At 31.7% G+C, this 25,479-nt stretch overlaps 6 protein-coding genes and 2 long non-coding RNA genes across 24 annotated transcripts; 3 read left to right on the top strand and 5 right to left on the bottom strand.

The window, feature by feature from the left end:
- Positions 1-67: 67 nt before the first annotated feature.
- Positions 68-8,298, bottom strand: LOC117212802 (stress response protein NST1). The gene is made up of 10 exons (XM_033457848.1): positions 8,158-8,298; positions 4,172-4,453; positions 3,529-3,632; positions 3,212-3,444; positions 2,672-2,945; positions 2,109-2,486; positions 1,844-2,011; positions 1,538-1,748; positions 1,324-1,457; positions 68-1,141 (listed from the first exon to the last, which is right to left on the bottom strand). Exons 2-10 carry the CDS (start codon positions 4,446-4,448, stop codon positions 839-841), a joined length of 2,082 nt encoding a protein of 693 aa, XP_033313739.1. The 5' UTR covers positions 4,449-4,453; positions 8,158-8,298; the 3' UTR covers positions 68-838.
- Positions 5,314-14,283, top strand: LOC117212829 (phospholipid scramblase 2-like). Of its 8 annotated transcripts, none has more exons than XM_033457893.1 (7): positions 5,314-5,510; positions 11,721-11,875; positions 12,147-12,296; positions 12,558-12,781; positions 12,879-13,040; positions 13,931-14,077; positions 14,170-14,282. In XM_033457893.1, the coding sequence occupies exons 2-7, from the start codon at positions 11,803-11,805 to the stop codon at positions 14,200-14,202; spliced, it is 789 nt and encodes a 262-aa protein (XP_033313784.1). In that variant the 5' UTR covers positions 5,314-5,510; positions 11,721-11,802; the 3' UTR covers positions 14,203-14,282. The 8 variants fall into 8 exon arrangements, with proteins under 8 accessions (XP_033313784.1, XP_033313837.1, XP_033313826.1 ...); XM_033457946.1 differs by having other exon boundaries at positions 5,319-5,510; positions 11,771-11,875; positions 14,170-14,283; XM_033457935.1 differs by lacking the exon at positions 5,314-5,510 and adding an exon at positions 10,748-10,766 and having other exon boundaries at positions 11,771-11,875.
- Positions 8,157-10,771, bottom strand: LOC117212895. The gene is made up of 2 exons (XM_033458027.1): positions 10,610-10,771; positions 8,157-8,394 (listed from the first exon to the last, which is right to left on the bottom strand). The coding sequence occupies exons 1-2, from the start codon at positions 10,754-10,756 to the stop codon at positions 8,173-8,175; spliced, it is 369 nt and encodes a 122-aa protein (XP_033313918.1). The 5' UTR covers positions 10,757-10,771; the 3' UTR covers positions 8,157-8,172.
- LOC117212908 lies at positions 12,202-17,184 on the bottom strand. Of its 8 annotated transcripts, none has more exons than XR_004488546.1 (6): positions 14,290-14,672; positions 13,880-14,190; positions 13,636-13,763; positions 13,258-13,346; positions 12,845-13,051; positions 12,202-12,309 (listed from the first exon to the last, which is right to left on the bottom strand). It is a non-coding gene; the product is annotated as an uncharacterized LOC117212908 (long non-coding RNA). The 8 variants fall into 8 exon arrangements; XR_004488550.1 differs by lacking the exon at positions 12,202-12,309 and adding an exon at positions 12,629-12,764 and having other exon boundaries at positions 13,208-13,346; XR_004488545.1 differs by lacking the exons at positions 12,202-12,309; positions 13,258-13,346 and adding an exon at positions 12,629-12,764.
- On the top strand, positions 14,809-20,435 carry LOC117212817 (dehydrogenase/reductase SDR family member 7). 2 transcript variants are annotated; one of them, XM_033457883.1, is made up of 8 exons: positions 14,809-14,894; positions 18,908-19,054; positions 19,144-19,296; positions 19,389-19,495; positions 19,571-19,810; positions 19,888-20,007; positions 20,077-20,246; positions 20,312-20,435. In XM_033457883.1, exons 2-8 carry the CDS (start codon positions 18,931-18,933, stop codon positions 20,397-20,399), a joined length of 1,002 nt encoding a protein of 333 aa, XP_033313774.1. In that variant the 5' UTR covers positions 14,809-14,894; positions 18,908-18,930; the 3' UTR covers positions 20,400-20,435. The 2 variants fall into 2 exon arrangements, with proteins under 2 accessions (XP_033313774.1, XP_033313765.1); XM_033457874.1 differs by lacking the exon at positions 14,809-14,894 and adding an exon at positions 18,340-18,476.
- Positions 17,540-18,972, bottom strand: LOC117212927. The gene is made up of 2 exons (XR_004488558.1): positions 18,885-18,972; positions 17,540-18,256 (listed from the first exon to the last, which is right to left on the bottom strand). It is a non-coding gene; the product is annotated as an uncharacterized LOC117212927 (long non-coding RNA).
- Positions 20,429-21,896, bottom strand: LOC117212862 (28S ribosomal protein S2, mitochondrial). 2 transcript variants are annotated; one of them, XM_033457954.1, is made up of 3 exons: positions 21,542-21,896; positions 21,341-21,436; positions 20,429-21,269 (listed from the first exon to the last, which is right to left on the bottom strand). In XM_033457954.1, exons 1-3 carry the CDS (start codon positions 21,576-21,578, stop codon positions 20,611-20,613), a joined length of 792 nt encoding a protein of 263 aa, XP_033313845.1. In that variant the 5' UTR covers positions 21,579-21,896; the 3' UTR covers positions 20,429-20,610. The 2 variants fall into 2 exon arrangements, with proteins under 2 accessions (XP_033313845.1, XP_033313854.1); XM_033457963.1 differs by having other exon boundaries at positions 21,748-21,896.
- A 921-nt stretch (positions 21,897-22,817) lies between these two features.
- On the top strand, positions 22,818-25,242 carry LOC117212808 (NF-kappa-B-repressing factor). Its single transcript, XM_033457861.1, has 7 exons — positions 22,818-23,186; positions 23,709-23,842; positions 23,941-24,187; positions 24,284-24,410; positions 24,482-24,648; positions 24,711-24,884; positions 24,962-25,242. The coding sequence occupies exons 1-7, from the start codon at positions 23,011-23,013 to the stop codon at positions 25,122-25,124; spliced, it is 1,188 nt and encodes a 395-aa protein (XP_033313752.1). The 5' UTR covers positions 22,818-23,010; the 3' UTR covers positions 25,125-25,242.
- Positions 25,243-25,479: the final 237 nt, after the last annotated feature.

The following is a 25,479-nucleotide window of genomic DNA, read 5'->3' as shown; positions in this document are numbered from 1 at the left end:
AGATACTTTAACGCGTTATTATGCAGCATCATTTGGAAGTATTCAGGTAAATTTAATCTGGACAAAGTAAGAAAAATGAACTTTTTATTACGTGATTGCGAGGAAATTGCTGAAAATCATCTAGTGTAAAAAAATTAAACGTCATCGTATGTTATGCTCTCTGATGTTCAACGACTGTTTTAATGTATTTTATTATATAACTGATAATTTCTTCTGCGAGGCGTTCGTCCAAAATTTTTACTTTTTTTAAAGTTCAAATGGCTTTATATTATTAGCGAGATAAGAAATTTTGAAGTTCGTCCATTCTTGGGAAATAATGACAAAAATTTCGTTTGATAATTATTGTCCCTCATAGCTTGTCGTTACATTTATTACTAGAAAAAAAAAGAAATACACCTCGCAAATAGTTCAAATTTCAGTCGTTCCTTTTCCATTTTATTATATTAAACGATATCCGCATGTAATGGAATCAATCTGTTGTACACAATCATGTACGCAAAACTCGAAGCCACTTCAACCATCTTCATCGACATGTTCTCGAATCGACTTTAAAAGTTATTAGATTCTTTGATTCTTTGTCTCTTTCGTCTTAAATGAACCCACCCGCTCAATAAAAGTAACATGACTCTTATCGCATTCTTGGATGATATATTGTTTCGAACAACCTAACCTCTATTCCTTGACCTCAACGTTTTTCTTTTTCTCTCGGTTGCAAACCAAATAAACGAAATGCTGAAAGTTGACTATAGAAATGAAGCTCGGTTCGAGGTCACTGATTTGTTGAAAAGCCACACCCGTTTCTCGACATCGTCTCACTTAATTTTAATCCTTTGTTTTTTTATCGGTCCGATTGTTGAGAGCTGGTCATATCGTAGGCGCTGTTCAATCGTCGCCCGTTGTAGGGGTAAGTAAGGTAACGATGCCAGTATTGGTAATGATAACGTCGTAAACAAGAGTCGTTTCCATCGAGGCGACATTGATCGGAGATTGCAGTCGGAGTCTGTAATTGCGACAATATCAAAGCTGTGCTGGCGCACGCTTCTCTGCTCTTTGGTCCTTCTCTTATTTCTTGGGCGTCGCAGATTTTTCCCGCTTCCACTGCATAGTTACCTAAACATTCTTCTTCTAGGTCGTTCTGTACCTGAAATTAATAGGAAATTTATTTTATTCAGCTTTATATATTTTAATGGGATTTCCCTTTTTCTCGTAAACAATAAATAAATAAATAAAATGAAATAGGATGGAATTGTGTTCGACAAATTAAGTAACTAGAGTTTTAGATAGAGACTTTTGAATGATCAAGATTAGGGTAAGAATATTTACGCAGGCCTTGCAGATTTGAAGCATGACGCAAGGAAGATAGAGCATCTGTGATTCGTCTCCACCTAAAGTGTCTACTGTTCTGCATCGTCTCTCGATCAGTTCTAGCTCTGGACAGGCTCTATTTTCTTCCATGGCTTTTCACAAAATGTAATAGTTAATATAATGTATTGGTACTAAACAGTATAACACGATATAATGATTAATCAAATTGCACCTTCAGTTTCTATTAAATTGTTGATGCGTTTATCCTTGGATTTAGAGTTGCTACTATTCTCTCGAAAGTTCGAAGTTTGATTACCCTGTACATGAGTTGCCTTTTGAGCCTCTATCCTAGTCGCCACATTGTTCCTGAGTTCGTTTAGTGCTTTTCTCATTTTTTCGAAGGAATAGGCAGATGCAATTCGTGCCATTATCTTATCCTTTACCTATCATTTTATTTAAACATTATAAAATATTGATATATACATAACGCTAACTGTCGTGTCATGTATATTAATTGGTTTCTTTAAACGAGTCATACCTTTTGCATATCTATACCATTTTCAGAATCTCTGTATTTCAAAGCTTCCTCAATAATCAAGTCCTTAATGGTTTTCTGTCTGGGATCTAGTTGATCCAACCTGTCTTTTCTTTCGTCAGCTTCCTTTTCGTATTCTCGGTCGTTTGCCTTCAGATTCTCTACCATATTCTAATAAACCGATATATTAATTCAACCATTGTAGATCGAGTTTACGATTAGAGAAAGAATAAGAAAAAGAAGAACATTTTCTACTTCTCTTAATTACTTCATAGTATCGCTGTAACATCCATTCATCGTCTTGATTCGGAGTCCCTTGGCCAACCATGAACGTAGCTTTCTTCTTTCTTCTATCAATACCAAAATATTGAGACCAATCGACGCTCTTCTTTCTCACCTCGATAGATTTTGACTTGCCTAACTTTGTCACATTCTCCTTTTGCCCTTTTGGCGAAGGGGTCACCTTTGGCGCTTCCGAAGAACTCTCGTGTTTATGCTGATCCCCATGTTCATGATCGTGATCGTGATCGTGATTATGGTCATGATCATGGTCGTGATCGTGGCTGTGATCATGCTTGAAGTTGTGAGTATGATTTTGATTATCCACGGATTGAGTGCCAAACAGCGCTCCCAGATCTTGAGCGACCTTAAAATGTAAATAAATAGATACTTTATTTTAAATTTAAATTTAAATCATTTGAATGTACGACAAAAAAAAGTAAAAATTAAGTATATTTTAAAATGAAAGTATCTATTTAATATTTAATCACGCATGTAATATTTGACTGCAAATTGCTAAAGAATTTCTAGAAAACTTCTCAGCTGATTTACCTTGGGATCGGTAATCTGCTTTTTGGTAGATGTAGATACAGGTTTTGGGCTCCTCTTGGCAACTAGATACCGTTTAGCCATATTTCTGTAGGTCCTCAGGGGTCGTCCTATGGAATACCCACCATTCATGTTTCTTCGTTCGCCCATTGAGAGGTACAATAAGTTTGGGTCTTGTTCCCGATCGCCGAAATCGTTTTCCTCGGATTCTCGACTCTGACCTCGGGCCATAGACTCTTTATTCAACAATGCACCCCAGGACATTGGACCTGAATTCCTATTATCCATAGTTTCGTCAGTATTTTAAATCTCACCACATTTTTAAACTTTAACATTAATAAATATACGAAATATTTTTTATAAGGATTATTTTGTACTAAGAAATAACAATGTTTATATAAATAAAAATATAAATTAAAATGAATTGAATGAAATAAATCATTATTTTAAAATTAAATAACTTAGTCCTATTATATTTTAAAATTATGTAGGTTATCGTTAGTCCAATAAAGTTGAGTATTAAAATTCATATTAATCGCTAACTCGTATATTTTGTTGCCTCGATCGCCTCTGTATCGATCATAGAGCATCTGACGAGAGTCCATGTACCCTTCGTCATCCGCATCTCCAAGATTATACGGAGAGCCATCCTGCAGTTCTTCTAGAAACAATTTCGCCAACTCCTTATTGTCAATATTCGATCGTTCAGAACCATAGCCCCTTTTACGATTGGAACCTCGTTCACGTTCTCGAAATAACGATGTGACCGGTTGTTCCTGGATAGTACCAAACAATGTAGCTCTTTCTTTTCATAGAAATATAGTATAACAACGTCGACTAAGGAAAGAAAGAAACTCTACCTGCTGTTGGGGTACATTCTCTAGATAATCAATCAATGCTCTTTCCAGTAATTTATTATTCAAATCTTGGAAACCATTTCCTACAGTTTCTAGTTGACCAGTTTCTAGAACAAATTTCCATTACGTAGAAAATATTTATGATCTAAGATTTGATTGATCTTTCTAAGTAAATTTTATTAGCTACGGTATATAGAGTGTCCAAGAATGAATATGCCTGGACAGGAAATTGAAGATTAAAAAAAAAATGAGTAGAACAAACATGATAAAGCTTTTTTCTTTGAGATCTTTCGTAAAAATATTATACATGCACTTAGCTAACTCCAAAAAGTACATAATATGTACTCGGTTTATGTATACATATAAATAAAACATAGAACGAGTACATTTGCATTTTTATTCGATCCGAAACGTGCACGTACACGATAAACCTTCGATCTCTAATTTGTTGAAAAACAAAATTTTAAGAGAAATAATTTTATTATTTTCTTCGGACTTGACCAATTAAAGCGCTCTTTATAAAATGGAATAGCCGATATAAAAGTAGGTGGTATATGAAAGTGAATAACGAAATATGCTAAACCATCGTGATGGTTGTGCATGAACCTTATGCATGAACGTGCTAAACCATCATACGAGAGAGTACCATTAGGCAAAAATTCTATTTCTTCGTCCTCCTCTTCTATTTCCCTTTCACCCTGACGTTCTCTGTCAAGCTTCCTTTCTCCCTCTCCACCATGATACTTAAACGAGCGTAAATCATTGTAGTAGTCTTGCGAATTCGTATCCAGAGATCGTTGTTTTCTGGTAATGGCATCCAAAGCACTCCTCAAAGATTCCTCCATCGAATGATGGGGCATGGGTGCCAGCGCCGTCGCCGACCCCATGAGTAGAGACACTAATAGCCATTCTTGAGGCAGCATTTTACCTTCAAAAGCAAATAACTGTTACAATCTTGCATTTATAGATTTTTGTAAATCGTTTGCACGTTCTTTGTGGAATTGTTTACGAATGTCTATGAAACATAATATTACGAAATTGCATATAAAATTGTATGTTCTATAAGACTAATTAAGTAGCTTTCAGAAAAAGAAACGGTTCGTAAGACAAAATCAATGAAATAATTGCGCTGCAAGTTTTAGATTTAGTTATTTGAATATTAACTATAATTTCATTCTATATGTAGTTACAAAGTGAGAAAAGATTTCATGATAATTCAACTATTTTCATATGTCTGTATATTATTATATAGATGTATAATATATATTTTATGTATTATTTATTTGGATAGCGAATTTTAGTCCACAAACTATATATACATCGAAGTTTTATAGCGTAATATGGAATCTATTAAATTTCATTTTTAACGTAGATCAAAATTGTAGCGTAACTCCTGAAGGAACATACGCTTAATCGTACACTGTTTTGCAGAAAGCTTGTCAGTTATAACGCTGAAAATTACATATTGTTCCCGTATGTACGTATTTCCTAAAAATTCGTCTTCTAAATTTTCTTCAGATTTAGTAAATGTTAGCATCGAATCTGCTATTCTAAAGCAATCATGCAACAGACGATCCCAGTGTTAAAGGAAAGCTACTTTATGGTATCTTTAACAGGTTGCCTACCCAAGTGTCATAGTACAGAAAAGTCGACCCATGGACAGGAAATGGAAGCCTTGACTTTATGATCTTACGTTAAGAATATTTAGGAGGTTCAGTTTGGTTCTAGAAAATGGATAAGAACATCGACGAGGATGACCAGCGTTAGAAGAGAATGGAAAGTGTGTTAGTAGTTCTCTTTAATCAGCTTTATCAGTCGATATCGATTCCGTAAAAAGGCCAGCGAAGACTTCTTCTTAACAGAAGACGTAGTAGTGAAAACTAGTGATGCAACAGGGATTGCTCTACACTCTACGCCCTGGTCGATCGACTTTTTCGTTACAGAGATTGATGTAATTCTACATCAATCGATGATTCGATGCTCAGGTAAAATCGATTGTATTTATAAAATATTTATAGAATGATTGAGACGCAATGGGATTAAATTAAAATTAACTTGAAATTCATATGTTTGTATAAAATATTTTTCAGCTATCATAAATGATATATACTGTTATAGTTGACGAGTTTATAACAAAAATATGACTGTCTACCTCCAAGAAAGCAAAAGAATACTTTATAAAATCTCCGATTTCTGTTCAATATACAGGGTGGTTGGTAACTGATGGCACAAGGGGAAAGGGGGTGATTCTACGCGAAAAAAAAGTCGAAAATATAGAATAAAAATTTTTTTTTAATTCTTTTTTTCTTTTTCTTTTAAATTTTTCCATCGAGACAACGATCTACAGTGAGGTCCGTTATAACGAGACGTGGTAGAGTGCACGCGTACCGAGCAAAAATTCAAAGTCGATTTTCTCGAAAACAAAGCCTCGAACGAAAAATTTGTATTCTATATTTTCGACTTCTTTTTTCGCCTAGAATCACCCCTTTTCCGCTTGTACCACCAGTTACCAACCACCCTGTATATAATATGATTTGTAGGAGTGTATCCATTTACTATAATTATACTACAGAATAATCGTATCTAATTAAATCATGAAGTTGTTATTCTCGCGACAAAAGTTTTTATAGAAACAATTCATTTTCATTCCATAATAGATCATAAATTATCAATCATTTTAAAAAAATCATTTTTCAAAAATCATTTTATATAATACGCAGTAAATCTATCATAGTTTCTGGCAACTAGAACCTATCGTTACTATACATTATTTAAAAGGTCGAAAAATTTGATAAGGATCGTTCTTGTTACGAATGGTTCTTTTACTGTCGCGTTACTTCTGTGTTGTTGCATTTAATTTACATAACTAAATTCCTCTAATTTACATAACTAAACTAAATACGTACATAACTAAATTAGTACAGTACAGCACTTAATTTAGTCAACAGAGACTAGATCGTCGTTATAAGCACCGAATATTTTATTTTACAGCGATAAAGGGAAAATCTAAATGGAAATTTTTACTACTTGATAACTAAATTTACATAAAAAAATAAAATCCTTCATACAGCAGCGACTGTAGTCGATAGACTGACACTTACGAAATATCGATAGAATAATATTAATTAACAACGAATGTTAACAATAAACAATAAACGTTTAATGACATAAGTAATATTTGACTCGTAATAATAAGTTGGAATTGATGTGAGCTTCGTCGTGCAAGAGTTAAATAACGAATTTAAAAACGACGAAACGAGGATGAATTTTCTAATGACAATGAATTTTTCCAATGATAAAAAAGATATAATCTGGACATTAAGGAAGAACTTTCTTCCCCCTTGTTGTTCCTGAATGACGCGACGCTTCTCAGATCGATAGACGTAATGCATTCCACGCGTACAATCAGCTTTGCCGCATCATCGTGAAATCCGATTAACATTGACCCTCCTCCTATTACCAACAACTTTCTGCGTATTCGTAACGTATCTATATACGTATATACAATAACCATTTTATCGAAGAAATATGCAGAATCGCATCGATCGTATCAAGAAGCACGAAAATACGCGGTACAGTCGCTAATCGATAACCGGCTAACAGAACACCGACACCGTGCTCTTAAATTTCATTCAAGGTATTCGGAGAAACCTTTGTCGATAGACCGTTTTTGTACACATTGTGTTTCATTTGTCTTTGATCCTTGATCAAGCGATTAAATTGGTCGAGTTAACCGAACTCCAGTGACTTGACTTTAACTTTGCGTTTATACAAAGACAAATTATTTGATTTCCACCGTGCCGAATTCGAGAAGACTGTGCGAAATATAGAAAGTTAAATATTGATCAATCGCGTAAACTAGTCTTTAATCCTTCGACACCGTGACGAATTTTATTCGCTTCATCCCTTTCAATAACTGTATGCTTTTAGCATGCGTGTATGATGCTAATTCGAACGAATGAAAAGAATTAGAATTCACGAAATTCGGAAGAAAGGAAAGGAGAACTCACAGCGAACGAACGGTTCAAGAGAAAAATAATACAATCGATAAAATATTGAATTCGAGGAAATTTTAAACGAAGTTACGCTCACAAAAAAATCAAGAACGGATTTACTATTCGTACTTGTAAAAACTTGATAATTTACGAGAAGATCTCACAAACAAATACGAATGTTATATGTCACTTTCTGCATTTATTTATAGAAATATACACTTGTATCACTTTTCCACTCAGCTTCTCTGACTTATGTGAAACGCGAACAGTGAGTTGTACATACAGAAGAAAGAATTTTATAAACATTACTTGTTACATTACGGATAATAAATATCTATTTCATGGTTAATTTGACCGCACGGTCAGAGGTGATTCGTAGTGCCATGAGTCTAACAGATGGTGAGGCTAAACTCAAGCTAGTGATACAAAATCTCTACAAGGAAACAGGGAAACCCTTCAGCAATGCAAATACTTTCGTCCTTAAGCAAAAAGAATGTAATTTTTAAACTTATCGACGTGAATTTCTTCGATGTTAGATTACTTCTAAACAAGGGACGAGTACGCAAGTTAGAAAGATTGGTTTGATAAAATTAGAAAAATGATATAACGACACTGTTTTATTCGATGGATAACTTACTTGATTTTTAGTTAGTCATTCGCGTGGCACAAGCCAGTGTTTTATTTGGTTTGCGCGTTCACCCTTGTACCACTGCTTCCACCGTGACAATTCTCCACGGATTACATAGAATATTGGACGACCTGCTGTTTCACGACTACCGATGACGCGGCCTCTTATATAGGGAACACCAGGATCGATAGAACCGCGCATGGAATCACCGTGGAGCAGCAACAAGTAAAGGCGTGTGGGGTGTGCCTGAGAAAACACGCCAAACCGGAAAATTATAATCACGCGTTACATCAATCCAATGAACCAGCCAATTCGAGCGAACCCTTAGAATCCCAAAAGAATCTCCCCCTCTTTTTTGTTTTGTCGTCCATTCGAAATATGTTAATCTTTTTGGATAATTTGATATACGGTGTTGTTCGAAAAGTTGGTAGGAAAATTTGAGAGAAATTTGACGATATTCCACTTTTGTAGTATTAGAATGTTATTAGGTTGTCTGTGTAACGTTAACTTTTTACCAGCCGTTCGCTAGTTTCCAGGATTTAGTCGTTTGACGTAGTTCCTGGAGGTTTCTAGAGTCTCCAGTTTTCTTGGAATTAAAACAACTTTTTGAAGGGTGGAATAAATAATAGGTAAATGACGATATGCTAACGATGTTTGACAAATGACACACGTGGACTTGAATATTTCGATTGAAATATCTCTGCGTGTTCTTCATCGATACATTGGTTGACCCAGAATTTTTCTATTCGATTACTGTATTTAACGTTATAACGTTCTAGTTTTACACGTTCTTTTCAGTTCTATCTAATATATAATAGAATATATAATAGAATTTTGTTCGATTCTTATCGTTAATATATATATGAATTCTTATTTTAAAAATAATTACCAGTGAGATGCTGGAAATTTCTCAACCTACTTCTTCATGACCTACTACTTCTTCTTGGTTTTTTGATCAATTTTTGCCTTTTCCTTAAATTTCTCAATTTATGTAGCACCGTCAGTACAATACCGAGCAAAGATGAATACCGATTGAATTTGCCTCGGTGGTGTGGGAACATTCCCATAAGAATTCAGTTATGTTAACGTTATTAAACATGTTTGAACAACGTTATTAAAAAACATGATCAGGATAACTCTACAGAAGTCCACTACATAACTCAAAGCCTTGCAAAGAATCTCTGTGACATTTGTTACAGCATTATAAATATTTCAGAAATACTTTTTCAAATTTCCACGACTTATGTGATTTCAATTTTGAACGAAAGAGAGAATAATTATAGAAAGATATTAAACAGACTCTTAAACATTTCTTTCAAAAAATCAAAATATGAAAAAGCAGAATTTAGTAATGTAAATTGAACTAAGAAAAAGTTGCAGATGAAATGTTACGTTAAGACAACGTTGATCCTTAATGGAATGAATGGTCGGTAATGATCTGAAATAGTTTCCGTGAAGCATTACGAAGGATAGTTAAAGGATGAGACGATTTGACGGAGTTTTTAGTAATAATTTTCTCGGGATTGTATGCGTCTCGTTTTGTTCAGAAATCCTCTCTCCTCCAGAGTACGAGAACAGAGTGCGGGTGACCTAAAAGAGAATTCCCAGATAGTTAAGGGATCAGTGGGAATTTTTCAATTTTAACATTCCTATAATAGTTGAATATCGGTATTTTGTGGTATTAGGGTTTTTAATTATTCCTGGAACGAAGGTGTTCTATTTTTGAAAGTCACGAAAATGTACCGCAACAGAGAATAAAATTACGATTGAAAATAATCATGAAGCCGAAGGGACGATATTTTGAAAAGTTGAATTACGTTTCACTAAATTGAAATTCTCAAAATCTTGACTTACGCATCGCTATACCATAATTTTCTACCATATCCTCTTACGATTAGTTAAGTTGTATTAACTTTAAAACAAATACAGTCGACTCTCCTTCTTATAACACGATTAATTCTTTCCGCGTTGTATCGAAACCACATTAAAGCGAAACCAAAATAATATAATGGAAATATTCATGCTATACGAGGCTTACATAAATTTATTAAGCCGTGCTATATGGAGATCGTTTTGTAGGAGGGCTGGCGCAATTTTTTCACCGTGTTATACCGTGTTATAGGAGAGTTATTACTGAAAATTCTCAACGCGAGGATTGATTGTAATTTTAACAAATAAAAAAAAAAAAAAAAAATAGGAGAATTGAGCGTACTAGAATAAGTGTTGTATGATTTCCTGAACGAGCGTGTGTAGTGTACCTCAGTCCCTGCAATAATCTATTTCACTATATTATTGTTCATGTTGCAAATCATTAAAATTATTTGCGTTATTTTTTATTAACAATACAGGGAAAGAATAATAAGAAACATCGATCAGTGCCTTTGACAATAACGAGAACGATACCGCTTATCCGGTTTTACGATAAGCGATTGGCTATCAACGATAACGAAAAGAGACTTACGGAACTTTCGACGAACAACCACGAGCGAACAGTATCTGGACGAATTTTCAGCAATAACATCAACGGAAGTGGATACTTGTGTAAATCTAGATCTCCCACAAAAAGAATTTCACAAACGTGAAGATTTTTTTGAAGCCTGAAAAACATTAAGGATAAAGTATTAGCCGAGGAAAGAGCAAGTTTTTGAATATTTGTCTACATAAAACGACTTGTTTCTACGCGATAACATTCATGGCTGTTCGCTAATCGATCCGTGTAATCCCCTGTGCCGCTTAACGATCGTTAAAATTAATTAAATCGACAAGGTTCTCTTACGCGTAGCGATAAAAAAGACACGTTTGCTGAAATAGTAAATAGTTTTCACGCACCGATTCACCAATGAATGCTCGATTTTTTGCCAGAAGAAATGGAAGCTAGTGACCTCAATCGTGTTACCTTCGGAGTATTAACTGGTGATTCTTATTTCCTTCGGTTATCCTGAATGTGATTCTTATTGAACATCGTTATTATTGATATTACTATTACCGCTTTTATTGCGCCGTAAATTATACGAAGCCCGCAAAGAAAGAGGTGATAAGTCTGATTTTTATGTGATAACTAAAGTCCATTGATTAAATTTGATGATTAAAAGTCACTAATTTAGCATAACGTGATTAATAGCCTGTGCTGCAAAAATATGTGTTGAAAAATAGGTGTACAAGTTTCATGAACAATCAACATAGTTAATGTCGTCATAATATTTATGTCATGATATTTTTGTAATGTTCAACAGAGCAATAGAAAACATATATTTAATCTGATGGTGAAATAATGAGGACAGTTTTAGTATTATAAGATTGATCGACAACATATAGAATTTAGGAAATCCTAAAGGATAGAATATGTAACTTATCATATCTTCCCCTGTGACCTTCATATATAACCTAATAGATAATAATATACAAACCTAGTAAAACAAAAAATACATAAGTATGGCAAAATTAGTAGAATCGCAAAAGTATGTTGACAATTTGCTGTTCCAAAGTTAATATTACGAATTACGTTCGAATGTGTATTTAAAGTAATATGCATCTCGTTAACGACAGAATCATTTGATTAATTTGTATAATAGGAAGCATAAAGAAAAAGCGCGTGTTTAAACGAACTTTTATAATCACGCAGAGCCAAACCAGGTAACCACCCAGTATATAGAAATGCAACAGAATTCGGTATCCAATACAGTTCCTGTCCTTTCGGGGCCAACCGTCATTACGGCACAACCACAAGGTATGTATATCATCTTCCTGATAAAAATATGTAAAATATGTTTATAAAATTATTGTTAACATATAGCATACAATATAATATGTAAAATATAATGATAAGTAGTCTGTGGATATTTTATGTATCTATGAGAAACTTGAGAATGAAAAAATGCACAAAGTACATAATGCGAAATACAGTATTCGTTATAATATTTAATGTGCAAAATAAATCTCTATTACATATGAACTATCCTATTATATATGAAATATGATGGTATATTAAATTCGGTCAGGAGAAACCAGACAAGAAAGGAGACCGATTCCTGTGAATACGTTGAATTGGATATCGACACCAAGGTCACAGCTGACCGTACTTTCTGGAACTCACTTCTTATCTAACGTGGAACAATTGGAAATTCAGCAGATTGTTGACCTCAGCACACGTTCGTAATTCATCTAAATTTAAACGAAAACAATGTCGATAAAGATAACTTATGCTTGGCTTGCGTACAATTGATTATCGATTTTTTAATGAATGAAGCTTTTCGAACGTTATTTTACATTCAAATTAAATTATACATATAGAGAATTAACCCATCGAGAGTCGCATGAAAAGTTTGCATTTACAAACCGCGTAATGTTCATATCTTTAAAATCGAAGAGAATTCAGAAATGACAAAAGTTTCTTTCTTTCGTGTTAATAGTGCTCGGTAGATTAAAAAAGAAATTCCAATACAGAGTAAAAGTACCAAAAGCTGAAACGTTATTCCTAGCAATGGAAACAGAATCAAAGAATGAATCAAGCGGTTGGAGTTGCTCCAGATTGACTCGCGACGATTTTCAGTTAAATATTGTGGACCAATGCGGCGAAACCGCGTTCACCATGATTATGAATTCCATGTGGACGTTTGCTTTGAATAAATCGCACGTGAGTAAAATCCGGACTGTATACAAGATTATAAAATAGCTTGACTATATTTTTATTATTTACCATATAAAAAAAAGATGAAAATTTCATTGTACAGAGTATGTCGGTGCTAAGCCCAAATTTAATTGGCACAATAGGACAAAATTTGCATATAATAGGTTCCAGTTTTACGGTGTACGATGCAATAGGAAAGCGACTTTGTAATATATACGGGCCAAATGTTAGTGATTGTTGCATGTATCAAGAATCCCAGTTTCAGGTAATTTTTGTCTGGAAGAAAAAACGATATACAGGATGTGCCCAAAATCGGGGTACGACCCAGCTGGGTACAGAAATAAAACGAAAAACGATAGTAACATTATTTTCAAATCGTGACATAAATCATGTTTAATAATACAAACACGAGCAAAAACAGAAATTTCATACCTCGAAGCTGACAGTTAATACACAGGAACCTGGCGAATTTTCAAACTAACCTTTTTAGAAAATAAAGCGATTTTTTTCATATTTTATTATATAATTATACATTGCATACGACCGTTTGTACGACGATTTTAGAGACAGCCTGTATATTTTATTTAATACATATTTGTATATATGTTGATATATATATATATATATATAATAATAAGTTAATAATAGCTTATATTTTAATATCTTTGATCACTTTGAATATCTATATCCCTATTTTTAATGAGATGGTATTACTAGGAAGATACGTAAGAGTCATTATCTTCATACTAAAACTAAATAGCACTTATTTACTAATATAAATTGCTCGAAAATACACCTAGCACTACAACTAGAGTTACTTCTGCGACTACAGCTAATTCTACTATAATAGTCACTGTTACCTGCTCGCGCTTCTCGAGTAGCTTGCCGACTCGTCAAAGATGTCGATCTCATGACGCTCCATGTGCCCTGATTTGAAGATTTATTTATGACGTTATTTATGATTTAAAAATTTTCACAAGTCCTTCATCTAAAAAACAAAATGACTATACATACAGTCACATGTTATAGACTTTGGTAAATAAGGTCCCTCCATATTTTCAGAAGTAATAAAAATATTCAAAGTGGTTGATATTATTAAGCTACCTTATGCTTTATTTACAAATCATTTAATTATAGTACATTAATTTCATTTAGGTAATCTCGATCGATGGCACTCATCAAATTGCATCTCTTATGCATCAGTGGGACAATATTCTTCACGATTATATTATGTTAATTACATTTCCTTCAGATTTAGACATAAAATTCAAAACCTTACTCCTCGCCGCAGCATTTCTTCTGGTAAATTCTTTTGTTGCAAATTAGTGACTTAGGAAATTAAAGTTTTCTTTTCTTGGATGTTTGCAAAATTTCATCGTAAATTGTTTTTTTAGGAATATCTGTACTTCAGACAACTAAGAAGATAGTTTTAATCGTGAAAATAAGATACGCATCAACATCGACGTATTCAAACATTACCAACCAACGTACATTACCAACCAAACATTACGTACCAACAAAAACGCGAGGAAAACGCGTCAGCGAAATTCTTGCCACGACTCGGATAATCGACGCCGCGAATTAGTCATTCCTCTGTTTCGATTAAGATAACAGAGGTGGTTAGAATGAGTTTAACACTGAATTAAAAGGGTTGATATAAACTTGTATATTTAACATCATTTAGTATTATAATGAGCACGTCACAAATTATTTAATGATAAATACAATTAATTTGATACAGGAATTCGACCTGACTTTATAATATTTCTCGATATATTCGTTAGACTAATCGACTTTAATTTTATTCGTCTGGACCTCTCGATGCATAACGTTTGAATCCTCAAATGATACTGATTATCTTTCGATGTTTTCGTGGTCTTCTCTGGGAGACGACCCCCACTACGCTCGGATCATGTCACCGTTCACGCCCATAATCACGTATGCCACCTTCTTTGTGTGGATAAAATAACGGACCGAAGGCGAATCGACGTTTCTAGAACTCACTGCTTCATAAGAATTATGCGCTTGGCGCTACATCGTATATATTTCGCCAGTTATATAAAACGATCTGCCTGCGATACTGTAATACCACGAGCGGCGGTTAGGAATACGGCCTATGGTAAGCCTCGTGACGTAACAATAACGATCATCAATAATAACGGTCAGTAAAAACGGTCATCATTGATAAATGTAAAAAAAAAGTTTTGAACATTGGAGAGATTGTTGCAATAAAGAAGGCAGTTCCATTTTTCACTAATTAATAAATCAATTTAAAATCGATCAAAATTAAGTCACTTTTTCCAAACATACTATAAATTCATAGTCAATTAATATTCGTAGTAAAAACTGTTGTATCTTTGGATATAAAAGCTATATCTTTCTTTTTTTCCAATGAATATAATTTGAATATTGGAGATATTTTATTGCAAACTCATGAAATTTAACCGCATGGTACAGTTTTGGTTCCGATAAGCAACTGATTTCTGATTCGAAATAAGCAACTTACTACATATTTCCTCTTTTTATTTGAACTTACCTACAGAGTGAGAAATTTGAGACCGAATAAGAGACCCGTGAAAGCGGCTAGCCATAAAAGTTTGTGGTCGAATGAACAGTGACATCATTCAGTAAAAAACGAATAGAATATGTATAGTTGCTATCACACTTTGGTATTAGAAATCCCGATGTGTTACATGCTGCTCGACAGCCAGCCTCTCGTATTCATTCTTCTCATTCTTTGTGTTCTTTCTTGTCACGTTCGAAAATAAAATCAAGCCAAATAGTCATAAAACATTCAATAATTGCACAAAAATCGGGATTCAAATGTTGCAATTATGTAGAGGTAAAAATGCTCCTATTCCTCGAAACTGAAATCTTAGACGTGTTGAACATAGAAAAGGACTATGCGAGTCAAAGAGAAAGAGGGACTGAAAGTCAAAGCATTCAGCTAATGTTAAAGGCCCGCGATAAGCTGATACTTTTAACTCAAAAATCAAACTTTCTTATTTTAGATTTGTGATCGACGAAACTTTAACCAATATGTTTCTTGCATTTTTCTGATTAAAATGACACCGAACACGTTATGATTTGGAGCATATTTGCCTCCTTAATAAATGATAATTAAATACATATCAGTAAGTACATATAATTCAAATTATATCGTGTTTGATCTCATTTTAATCAGATCATACAGATATGTTAGTAAAAGTTTAATTTAAAAAAAGTCAACAATAAAAAAGTTGTACTTTTGAATTGGTATCTGTATATATTGTCTCAGCGATATCCCACATTGAACAATGTTACATTACTTAACCGAGATGAGCCATCGACTTTCGAGGTGCGTTAGGCGAACTTGCTCCTATAGTAGGAATGACAACTGTGCAATTATGCAGGGGATCTTTTTGTGCAGTTGTGCAATTATCGAATGTTTCCTATATGTCTGACTCGTAATTAACAAATGGCCGACCCTGAGCATGTTGCGTATTCTGGAATAGTGTAACTTGTTTACTAATTTTGATAACCTATTAGTTAATAGGGGAAAGAGAGTACAAGAAAGTGGTAATCACTTTAGAAAAAATAATTATTAGCAATTGATAGCAACAAACTCGCGATACTTACGTAAATTATCTATTTTTGTCAGCTTTACTGGCAACCTTTTGCTCTCGACAAAAACGCAATATTAACGTGAATCAAATTTGATTGAAGAGATTCACTCACGAGTTAAACAAATGTGACTGAGATTAAGTTTAACAATAAAATTTAATTTAAATTGATTTATTTCCTTTCTGTTGTTATAATTATCGTTCTAATTCAGAAACTTACCCTTTTATTTTGTATCCTGTTTGCGAACTTCGTTTTCTTATAATTTGTATTTTATAGGCTTTAATTAAGAGTGGGAGATTTCCATACATTATAATATCGCGAGCTATACTTCCTCTACTATGTAGATGTCACCATAAAAATGATCATACAAAATTTAATATCTAATATTAAATATGGTTTTAACAAAAGATTATAAGCAAAACACCAATTCACGAATGATTATTACAGTTCAAGATTCCAAACATTTTTATAAAAGTGATTTTGTCCTCGAGTGATTATAATCGTTGAACTGATTTTAATGTGAATTATACCGACGTATATCAAAATATATATAGTTCTATATAAAAGAAAGGTGACAACCTTGATTATACAAAATTTTGAACTTAATTATACGAAAAATTGTGCTCCCTACAATACCTCAAGTTGTCTTAACAACACGTTTTTGTGTTACTGATATCACATTTTATGTGCCTCATATTTCGTAAATGTATTCTATGAGCATAACCAAACAAAAAATGTCATATAAAAATATATAAATCGTTTAAAATATTAATAAAAATGGTTACATACCAGGCTATCATGGTTATATACCAATATAACGGTAGGTTTATAATCGATATGATCATTAACTGTTACATACTAATCGACAGTCAAAATTCTATGCATGTCCGATGTCATCCCTTTGAGTTCGTCTCATTTCGTTGAGATCTGAATGAGAAACATCAAGTATGAGTGAGATAGAGAGGAAGGTTCATCGGTTGATTCATATATCTAGCGTAAAAACATTTTTTGGTAGGAACTTTTCTCATTTTCATGTCTAGAATCGATTATATAAATATCCTTTACATACTTTGTCTTATATAAATAGCTAAAAGCTGTTATAATTGTAGCAATACTATGCTGTAGTTGTAATGATAAATACTGTTAATAATAAATCGAAAGACAAATTAAAACGTTTTATCTTACTTGAATATTTCTCCCATGTATATATATATTAAATATTTTTTCGTGTGCTATTTGGGTTAAAAGTATTGGCATTGCATTTTACAATATTACGTGTAATATTATTATTAAATATTGTATATAATATAATGTGTAATAGTTTTACCCCACATGATTTTGCATTCTGGTTTTAACGTTTCTCACTTATGTTATCATAGATGTCTATACCTTTCCTTCAGAGTAGGACGATAATCGTAGTACAATCAGTCAAAAAGCCATTCTCCATCAAAAAATAAGAAAACATAACATTTTTTCATTTGAGGCTTCATTTTCGAAAAAAATAAATTTGGATAAGTATTATCTATTTGGATATGGTACGTATATAAGATCAGTTCACAATTAAAAGTTTTTAAATTCTATTTTCTGAAAAATAAGGTCTTAAATGGGAAAATTTTATTTTATATTTTCTACTTATTTTCACGTATATAATAACTTCCTTTGGTTGTTTTCTCTTACCTAGTTGATATTTAATCAAATTAATTTTCAACAAATTTTGAAACTCGATATTTTCTAAAACAAAGCGTCATAAGGAAAAATGTTATTCTACATTTTCGACTTATATTTTCACATATAATCACCTCCTACTCGATTGTACTGTAATTATCACTCCATTATGTGTATGATGAAATACAAATCTGATTGGTCATTTCTGGTAAACTAGTAAAATATAAAAAAGGATAAGCATTAGCATAAAAGTATTAATTATATAAGTAAAATGATTTTATCTCTACATTATAAGTATATACGTACTTCGATTAATAATATCAGTTTCTTTTTGCACTAATAAAGGTTCTATTTGATTATTAATATTAATCATTTGATATTATTTAATTTGATTTGATATTAATCAGATTTCTTCTCTATAACCGATTTAATTGTAAGTACAGATGAACTTTATGTTATAATTAAATATAAGTCATTTTAAAGTATTAGGTTGTCCGAAAAGCTTCTTTCGTTTCATAACAAACAATAGATGAACAACAATTTCTGTTTTATATTATTTTATTGAATTAAGTATGATCCATTTCGTTATATTTCTATTATTACGTTCGTGCATAATTCAATAAAATAATATAAAACAAAAAACATTATGCCTATTATATCTATTATTATGTCTATAAAAACATTATGTCTATTATTTCCTTATAAAACGGAAGAAACTTTTCGGACAATATAATATAACCAATAGTTAGTATAAATTTAAAAAATACATGAGATTTAATGTATTGCATACTGATTTAAAAAAAATCTCTTAAAACAAAAATATGTGATTAAAATGTAATACCTTTTCATGTTCACATTTTTCAGATTCAATTATATAATTTAGTAATATGGATCTTTTAGCTGTCATTGGCTTTATAACTATAATTTATTGTCTTGTTTACATTATTTGCCCTTGGTTCCTTGATTGTGACTTACATCTTGCTATCTATGAAAAATTTGGCAAACCTACAAGTAATAATTATGCATATTTTTCAAAAAAAGTATTTGTAATATGCATTATTAAGATTTCTTCTTAAATATATTTTTAACATTTTTGCTAGATACTTTAAGAGATAAAGTAGTATGGATAACAGGAGCATCAAGTGGAATTGGAGAACATCTTGCATATGTTTTGGCAGAGGCTGGATGCAAATTAATTTTGTTGGCACGAAGGGAAGCTGAATTGGAAAAAGTAAAAATTAATTGCTTGCAAAGTAAATAAGTTTTTGATAATAATAATTATTATTTCTATTAATTATCCTCATACTTTTGCACAAATTTAATATACTAATTCATTTATTTTTAGGAAATAAAAATTTAAAAAGTTCAGACATTGAAGTACTAGTTCTAAATATTTGTGATGTAAATGGTCATGAGTCAGCACTTAATAATATCATTGCTAAATTTGGCAAGGTAAATACATATTATGTTATGTTATTGTGATCGTTTATTACATTATACTTTGATTATACATTAAATCAATTTTAGTTGGATATACTTGTAAATAATGCAGGACGATCACAACGAGCATTGTGGGAGAATATTGACATATCCGTTGACAAAGAAATGTTTGACTTGAATGTATTTTCACCAATAGCTTTATCTAGATTAGTAACAAAATATTTTCTCAAAGTAGGTGCAGGTCATTTTGTATTCACTTCAAGTATTGCTGGTGTTACGGCATCACCATTTTCTGCTACATATTGTGCAAATAAATTTGCATTACATGTGGGTATAATACTAATTATAATCATATAATCGTTAATCTATATGTATATATATTAATAAATATTTATTATATACAGGGTTATTGTAAAACTTTTGCTTTAGAAAATATTGATAAAAATATACCAATTACAGTTGTATGTCCAGGGCCAGTATATACTAATTTTTTGACAGAAGCATTCACTGATAAAAGTGGTGAAGTATGTATATATAATGTATTGACATTATGAACTATTTATAGTTCTTTTTCGTGTATCTCTATTTTATAGAAATATGGAGAAAATGTGAAAGAAGATCCGAAAAATAAAGTGAGTGTAGAACGTTGTGCTACACTGATGGGAATTGCAATAGCAAACAAGCTTTCTGAAGTGTGGATTTGCAAACCAGCTATACTACAGCTGGCGTACCTTGGAACTTATTATCCAAATATTGGATTATGGTATGTTACTTTAGATTTATCAAAATTTTCATTTAGATATTTTATAAAATTATTTTATGTTTTAGGATAATAAAATATCTGGGAGCAAAATTTATGCATCGTTTGCGAGATAATAAAACAACTATTAAAACAAGTACAAAAGAAACACAATAAATATATATTTTTTCTTATACTTCAATATATATTATATATTATGTTGTTTTTATTCAACTCATTTCTGATTCACTAATTTATAATTGTAGCTTTGTGCAATTTTTAACTTTGTTATATTTACTATATAAATTCAATAAAAACAATATATTCATAATTAAAAAATTTACTTATAAGATTTTTACAGATTTATAGTACTCGATCAGAAATTATACTATATTTTATCCCTTGCAAGCATTTCATTCTTATATTTCTTGCCTCTCATTATTGCTTCCTTAAATAATTTGCAATACAACTCTATGGCACAAGGTGTGTCATCATTTCCAGGAATTGGATATGTTATAAGTTTAGGATCGCAATTTGTGTCTACAATACCAACTGTTGGAATACACATTTTAGCTGCATGGATCACTGCTGTGTGTTGTTCAACAACAGACTGCATGGTATTCAAAAATATACACAAATCTGGCAATCTGGTAACAGCTCCAAATTCACATATGGCATTTGTAAATGTTCCAGGCTTCCAAAGCCTTGTATGAGCATACTCTTGACATTGCTTTGCAGTTTCTTCTACAAGATAAGAAATTTGAGAATTTCTTGCTATGAACAAAATTATTCCATTTCTGGAAGCTATATGGGCTGTGAAATTTAATGCTTGTCGTAAAAGTTCAGCGGTTTGATCTAAATCGATTATTAAGTGACCTAGCCTAGATCCAAATATAAAAGGTCTCATATGATCATTTAAAGAACCTTCTTTGTGACCAAAATGTACTCTTGCATCAAACAAGTCTTTGACAGTAAACATATCATAAACATGAAAAAAATCTGGATGACTTAATGGATTTATATCTTCTAGACTCTCTATGTTTGAAACTGAAATATTATAAATTTATATTTTATTCAGAAAAAAATAAAAACAAGTATGTGAGATATAAAAATTTTACCATCTTTAATTTCTTGTTGCACTTCAGGTTTTGTGGATAATTTATGCTTCGAGCAATATGTGAGTAATGGTCGCAAAACACTCCAATTTCTCCATACTGTAATGAACAACATGCTTAAAGTTTACAATAACTTAAAGAAACATTTAAACAATAAAAAAGTGAATAAGGGGAAGAGAGAGAGAGAGAGAGAGAGATATTTACATTTAGATGAAATTGTTCGTGTTACGATAGAAGTCATTGCGTATACTTTTAATTTTCTATACTATCGACAGATAATTATGTCATGCACACTTATTGCTAAAACAGACTTATTTAATATAAATGCAATACATGTTTCATTAATTACGTTCAGATTATGTTACTTATATTTTTTATCATTAATTTCGGCACATTGATCTAATATATACCTATAGACATATTCCTATGTAATTTCATATACCTATGAACACAAAAAAGAACTAGTTTCAACTTCGCACACCAGTTTACGATATATATGTATTACTACGATATATGTATGTACAGGGTGAACCAGTTAAATAAATACGGTTTCCCTAAATATCTGCCATATTTATTGTGGTATGAAAAGTATTCTCAGCATGAAGATACTATATTCCAAACCAATATGCAACAGTGGAAATAGTTCTTTTTTTAATTTGCGTACCAATTAGAAAATACTATCACCACCTAGTTGTAAAGAGCTGGAACTAATCTTTTTATGAAAAAATAAAAAAATCAAACTTCTCGGTCTATAAGGCGTATTCTTGAACTATTCAGGAATTAAATTAATGCTTTCTCTCAGAAATATTCTCTGTATAATATTATTTCGATTCCTTACGTAATTAACTCATTACATAGAATTGGTGTAAAATGCCATATCTTATGTCAAAGACCAGCGCTCTCTATCAATTAAAAATTTTGTTCTATGTTACAACCACTGACTCGCTGGTAGAAGGCGCCATAGTGCACAAAATAGAGCATTTTGCATTAATTACATATAATTAATTAATTACATAGGACATCTAAGCTATGCTGTGGTTACAAGATGTAACGGTATAAATTAGAATATTTGAAAAGAAAGACTAACGCATTGCATGCGAATGAGACTGCAGTATCTGAGAATAAGAAAATAGCGTGATGATGTAAAGCAGTTCCCGAATAACGCCACCCTTCGGTAAATTTGTAAATTATTGTCATGAAGCAGAAAATAAACTAATACCAATACGTAGAAAATCGGAATGATATTATACATGAAATATTTTTGAGAGTTAAAGGCTCAATTTAATTCCTGAACAGTTCAAGAATTTGCTTTACAGACCGAAAAATTTGTTTTTTATTTTCCTCATAAAGAGATTAGTTCCATCTTTCCATCGCTAATCTTAATTAATTTCTTAAGTTCTAAGCTTTCCTAAGATCTCAAATCTATGTTATATTTTGTCCATGGTGTTATTGCTATGTAAGCCATTTTGCGATAATACGTTATTTCTTAATATTGAAATTTTTAATTATATTTCTTTCTTGTAAGGTATTTCACATAAGTCAGACAAAAGCGTTTGAAATACTTTTAATAAGACATCTACATGAAAGTTTTGTGCAACTTGTAACAAATGTTACACATCCAGTGTGTTTATGTATAAATTTGTAATTTGTCATATAAAACGTGTGATATTGTGATGAAAATGAGCGGCGAGGATGATTGGGACGTAGAACGATATAAAACAGAACATGAATGTGACGAACATTGGGAACTTAGACGCAAATTTCTTTTAGCTCATAAGAATAAATTTCCAGAAGATGAACTTGTGTGTTTAGCTCAAGTATTTACAAACGTGGAATTGCTTGGTTGCAGGTAGTGTTTAATCTAAAATGTGATATCTATGTTTTATTAATTTGCAGTTTGTTTTATTATATGTTCGTATATTGTAACTCACAAAAGTATTCAAACCCATACAAGTCTTTTATAAATGTTATATGAAACATTTCCAAACTTCATTAACACTGTAAATGAGACTTGAGTATCATGATTATGTTGATAAAATTTCAAACAAATCTGGAAATATGCATAGATGCTACAAGATACAAGTATGAATTTTGCAAAAATTGTACAAGTATTTAAATAAGCAATTATTTATTGCATTAATAAGTCACAGTATTTAATGGGATCTATTTAGATATATCTAAGATGGCTATTCGTACTAATTTTTTATCAATATATGTTCACAATAAATATATTGTATAACCTGTTCAATGAGATAAAGCAATAGACATAAACAAAACGTAATTGCTGTGGGTGCAGTTATTAGCTGCCAATCGTTAGCTCAAATATTTTTATGAGTCGTTTTACATATATTTAAATAACATTTATTTTTAGATATCCTAAAGAGACGATGCAATTAATTGCAGAGTTAGCTCAAGATATTGTTGGTGAATATAGAGAAAAACGAAAAATTAAACTGCAAAGAAAAGTTGTGGAAGCTTCGGATGCTGCTAGTTCAAAGGTTAAAGGTATATCTAAGAGCTGTGAGTTCTACCATGTGCTGAGTATGAAAGAAGTGTAAGAAAACTTGTCCTTTAAGTGCATTTTTTAAAGAATAATTTTTTAGGAAGAATTGCTTCAACAACGTCTTCCAATACAACCAAAACATCAGCACAATTACAAAACACAAAGTTATCACATAATTTATCATCTAATAAAGTACCTGTGAAACGAAGGAGATTGGAGGAGGCTCCATTTGGCGATATTGTTATAATAGAAAGGGTTGGAGATATACCACAAAATATACTTACTAATGCAGTCAGTGTGTCAGGTGGAAATTTAGAATGGAAATTTGATAAAATTAAGGACTCTTAGTATGTATACAGTATACATATATATATCTTTTCCTTTCCTTTCTTTTTCCTTGTTCCTCAGGATTATCTTCCTATTTCTTTCTTTTTCTTTTATAGTAAATGTAATATTTTTATAAATTCGAAACTGTTAGCGGAAGGTTGTAGTTCTAACCAAAAGTCAGCGAAGAAAGAAGCATCCATTTTTGGATTACATGAACTACAGAAGTATTATTATACGATCAAGGTTTATAAAAAAGATTTGTTTTTATTTTCATGTATATTGAGCTGCTACCAAAGCTTTATTTTAATGTTTAGATTAAACACAATATAAATAAGAATGCTAATGTAACTGCAACGACAATGACTACATTAAAAGATGACGCTATCTCTGATGACAATATTGGAAGAAAATTAATGAAATTAATGGGTTGGACTGGTGGTGGTCTTGGTAAATCACAACAGGGAATAGTAGAACCTGTTATGTAAGTATAATCTTCATTTTGTTTTGTAAAACATTTTAGAAATGGTACTTTTATATCTACAGGATTCAACAGCAAATGAGTAGGAAAGGTCTCGGATTAAAGCAAAATTCTTGCTCTGTAAAAGATTTAAGAAATAAATGTAAAGACATCATGAGAAAGTACCTTTCAGGTGACATGAGAAATGATTTAGTATTTTCTGTCGATTTTACAAGTGACGAAAGAGCAATAATCCATCAGTAAGTGCGTTAATGCAATTTTTCGAAATAATCAGTTGGATTGAAAATATTAAGTATGCGTTCCAATTTCTTTATAGGATTGCAAGACAACTCGGTTTAAAGTCGCATAGTTATGGTCCCAAAAATGAACGAACATTAATAGTTTCCCGAAAAATAGACCCACAAGACCTAGTCGAGGAATTAAAAAATTTTGGGGGTAATACTAACAAATATCAGTTAATCGAGCCAACTGGACTGTAAATAAAATAATAAACTTATCTTTCCATATATCATATAAATTTTATGCTTAGATATAAATACCAGTTGCAATAAATCTATGTATTTTATGAAAATTAAATTGAAATATATAATTCAAAACGTGCATTTTACTAATACTGTTAATATTATTTTTATATCTAATTTTTATTATGTAAACTTATTATTCAAATAAAATATTCCATCAAAGAAATTAAATCTAAAATATTTTGTTGCTTTATTTATTACGTAATAGGTAATTTTCTAAGAGTGTCTTAATAGTTGGGAAAAATATTGCTATTGCACAATTCCATGAAATTCTGATTCTCCGAATGCATCCTCTTTCTCAAAAAAAGTTCCT

Source organism: Bombus bifarius, unplaced genomic scaffold (assembly GCF_011952205.1).
Source record: "Bombus bifarius isolate JDL3187 unplaced genomic scaffold, Bbif_JDL3187 scf7180000007970, whole genome shotgun sequence".
Classification (NCBI taxonomy): Eukaryota; Metazoa; Arthropoda; class Insecta; order Hymenoptera; family Apidae; genus Bombus; species Bombus bifarius.
The sequence above is the reverse complement of the archived record's forward strand: the minus strand, read 5'-3'. Positions and strand labels throughout refer to the sequence as shown.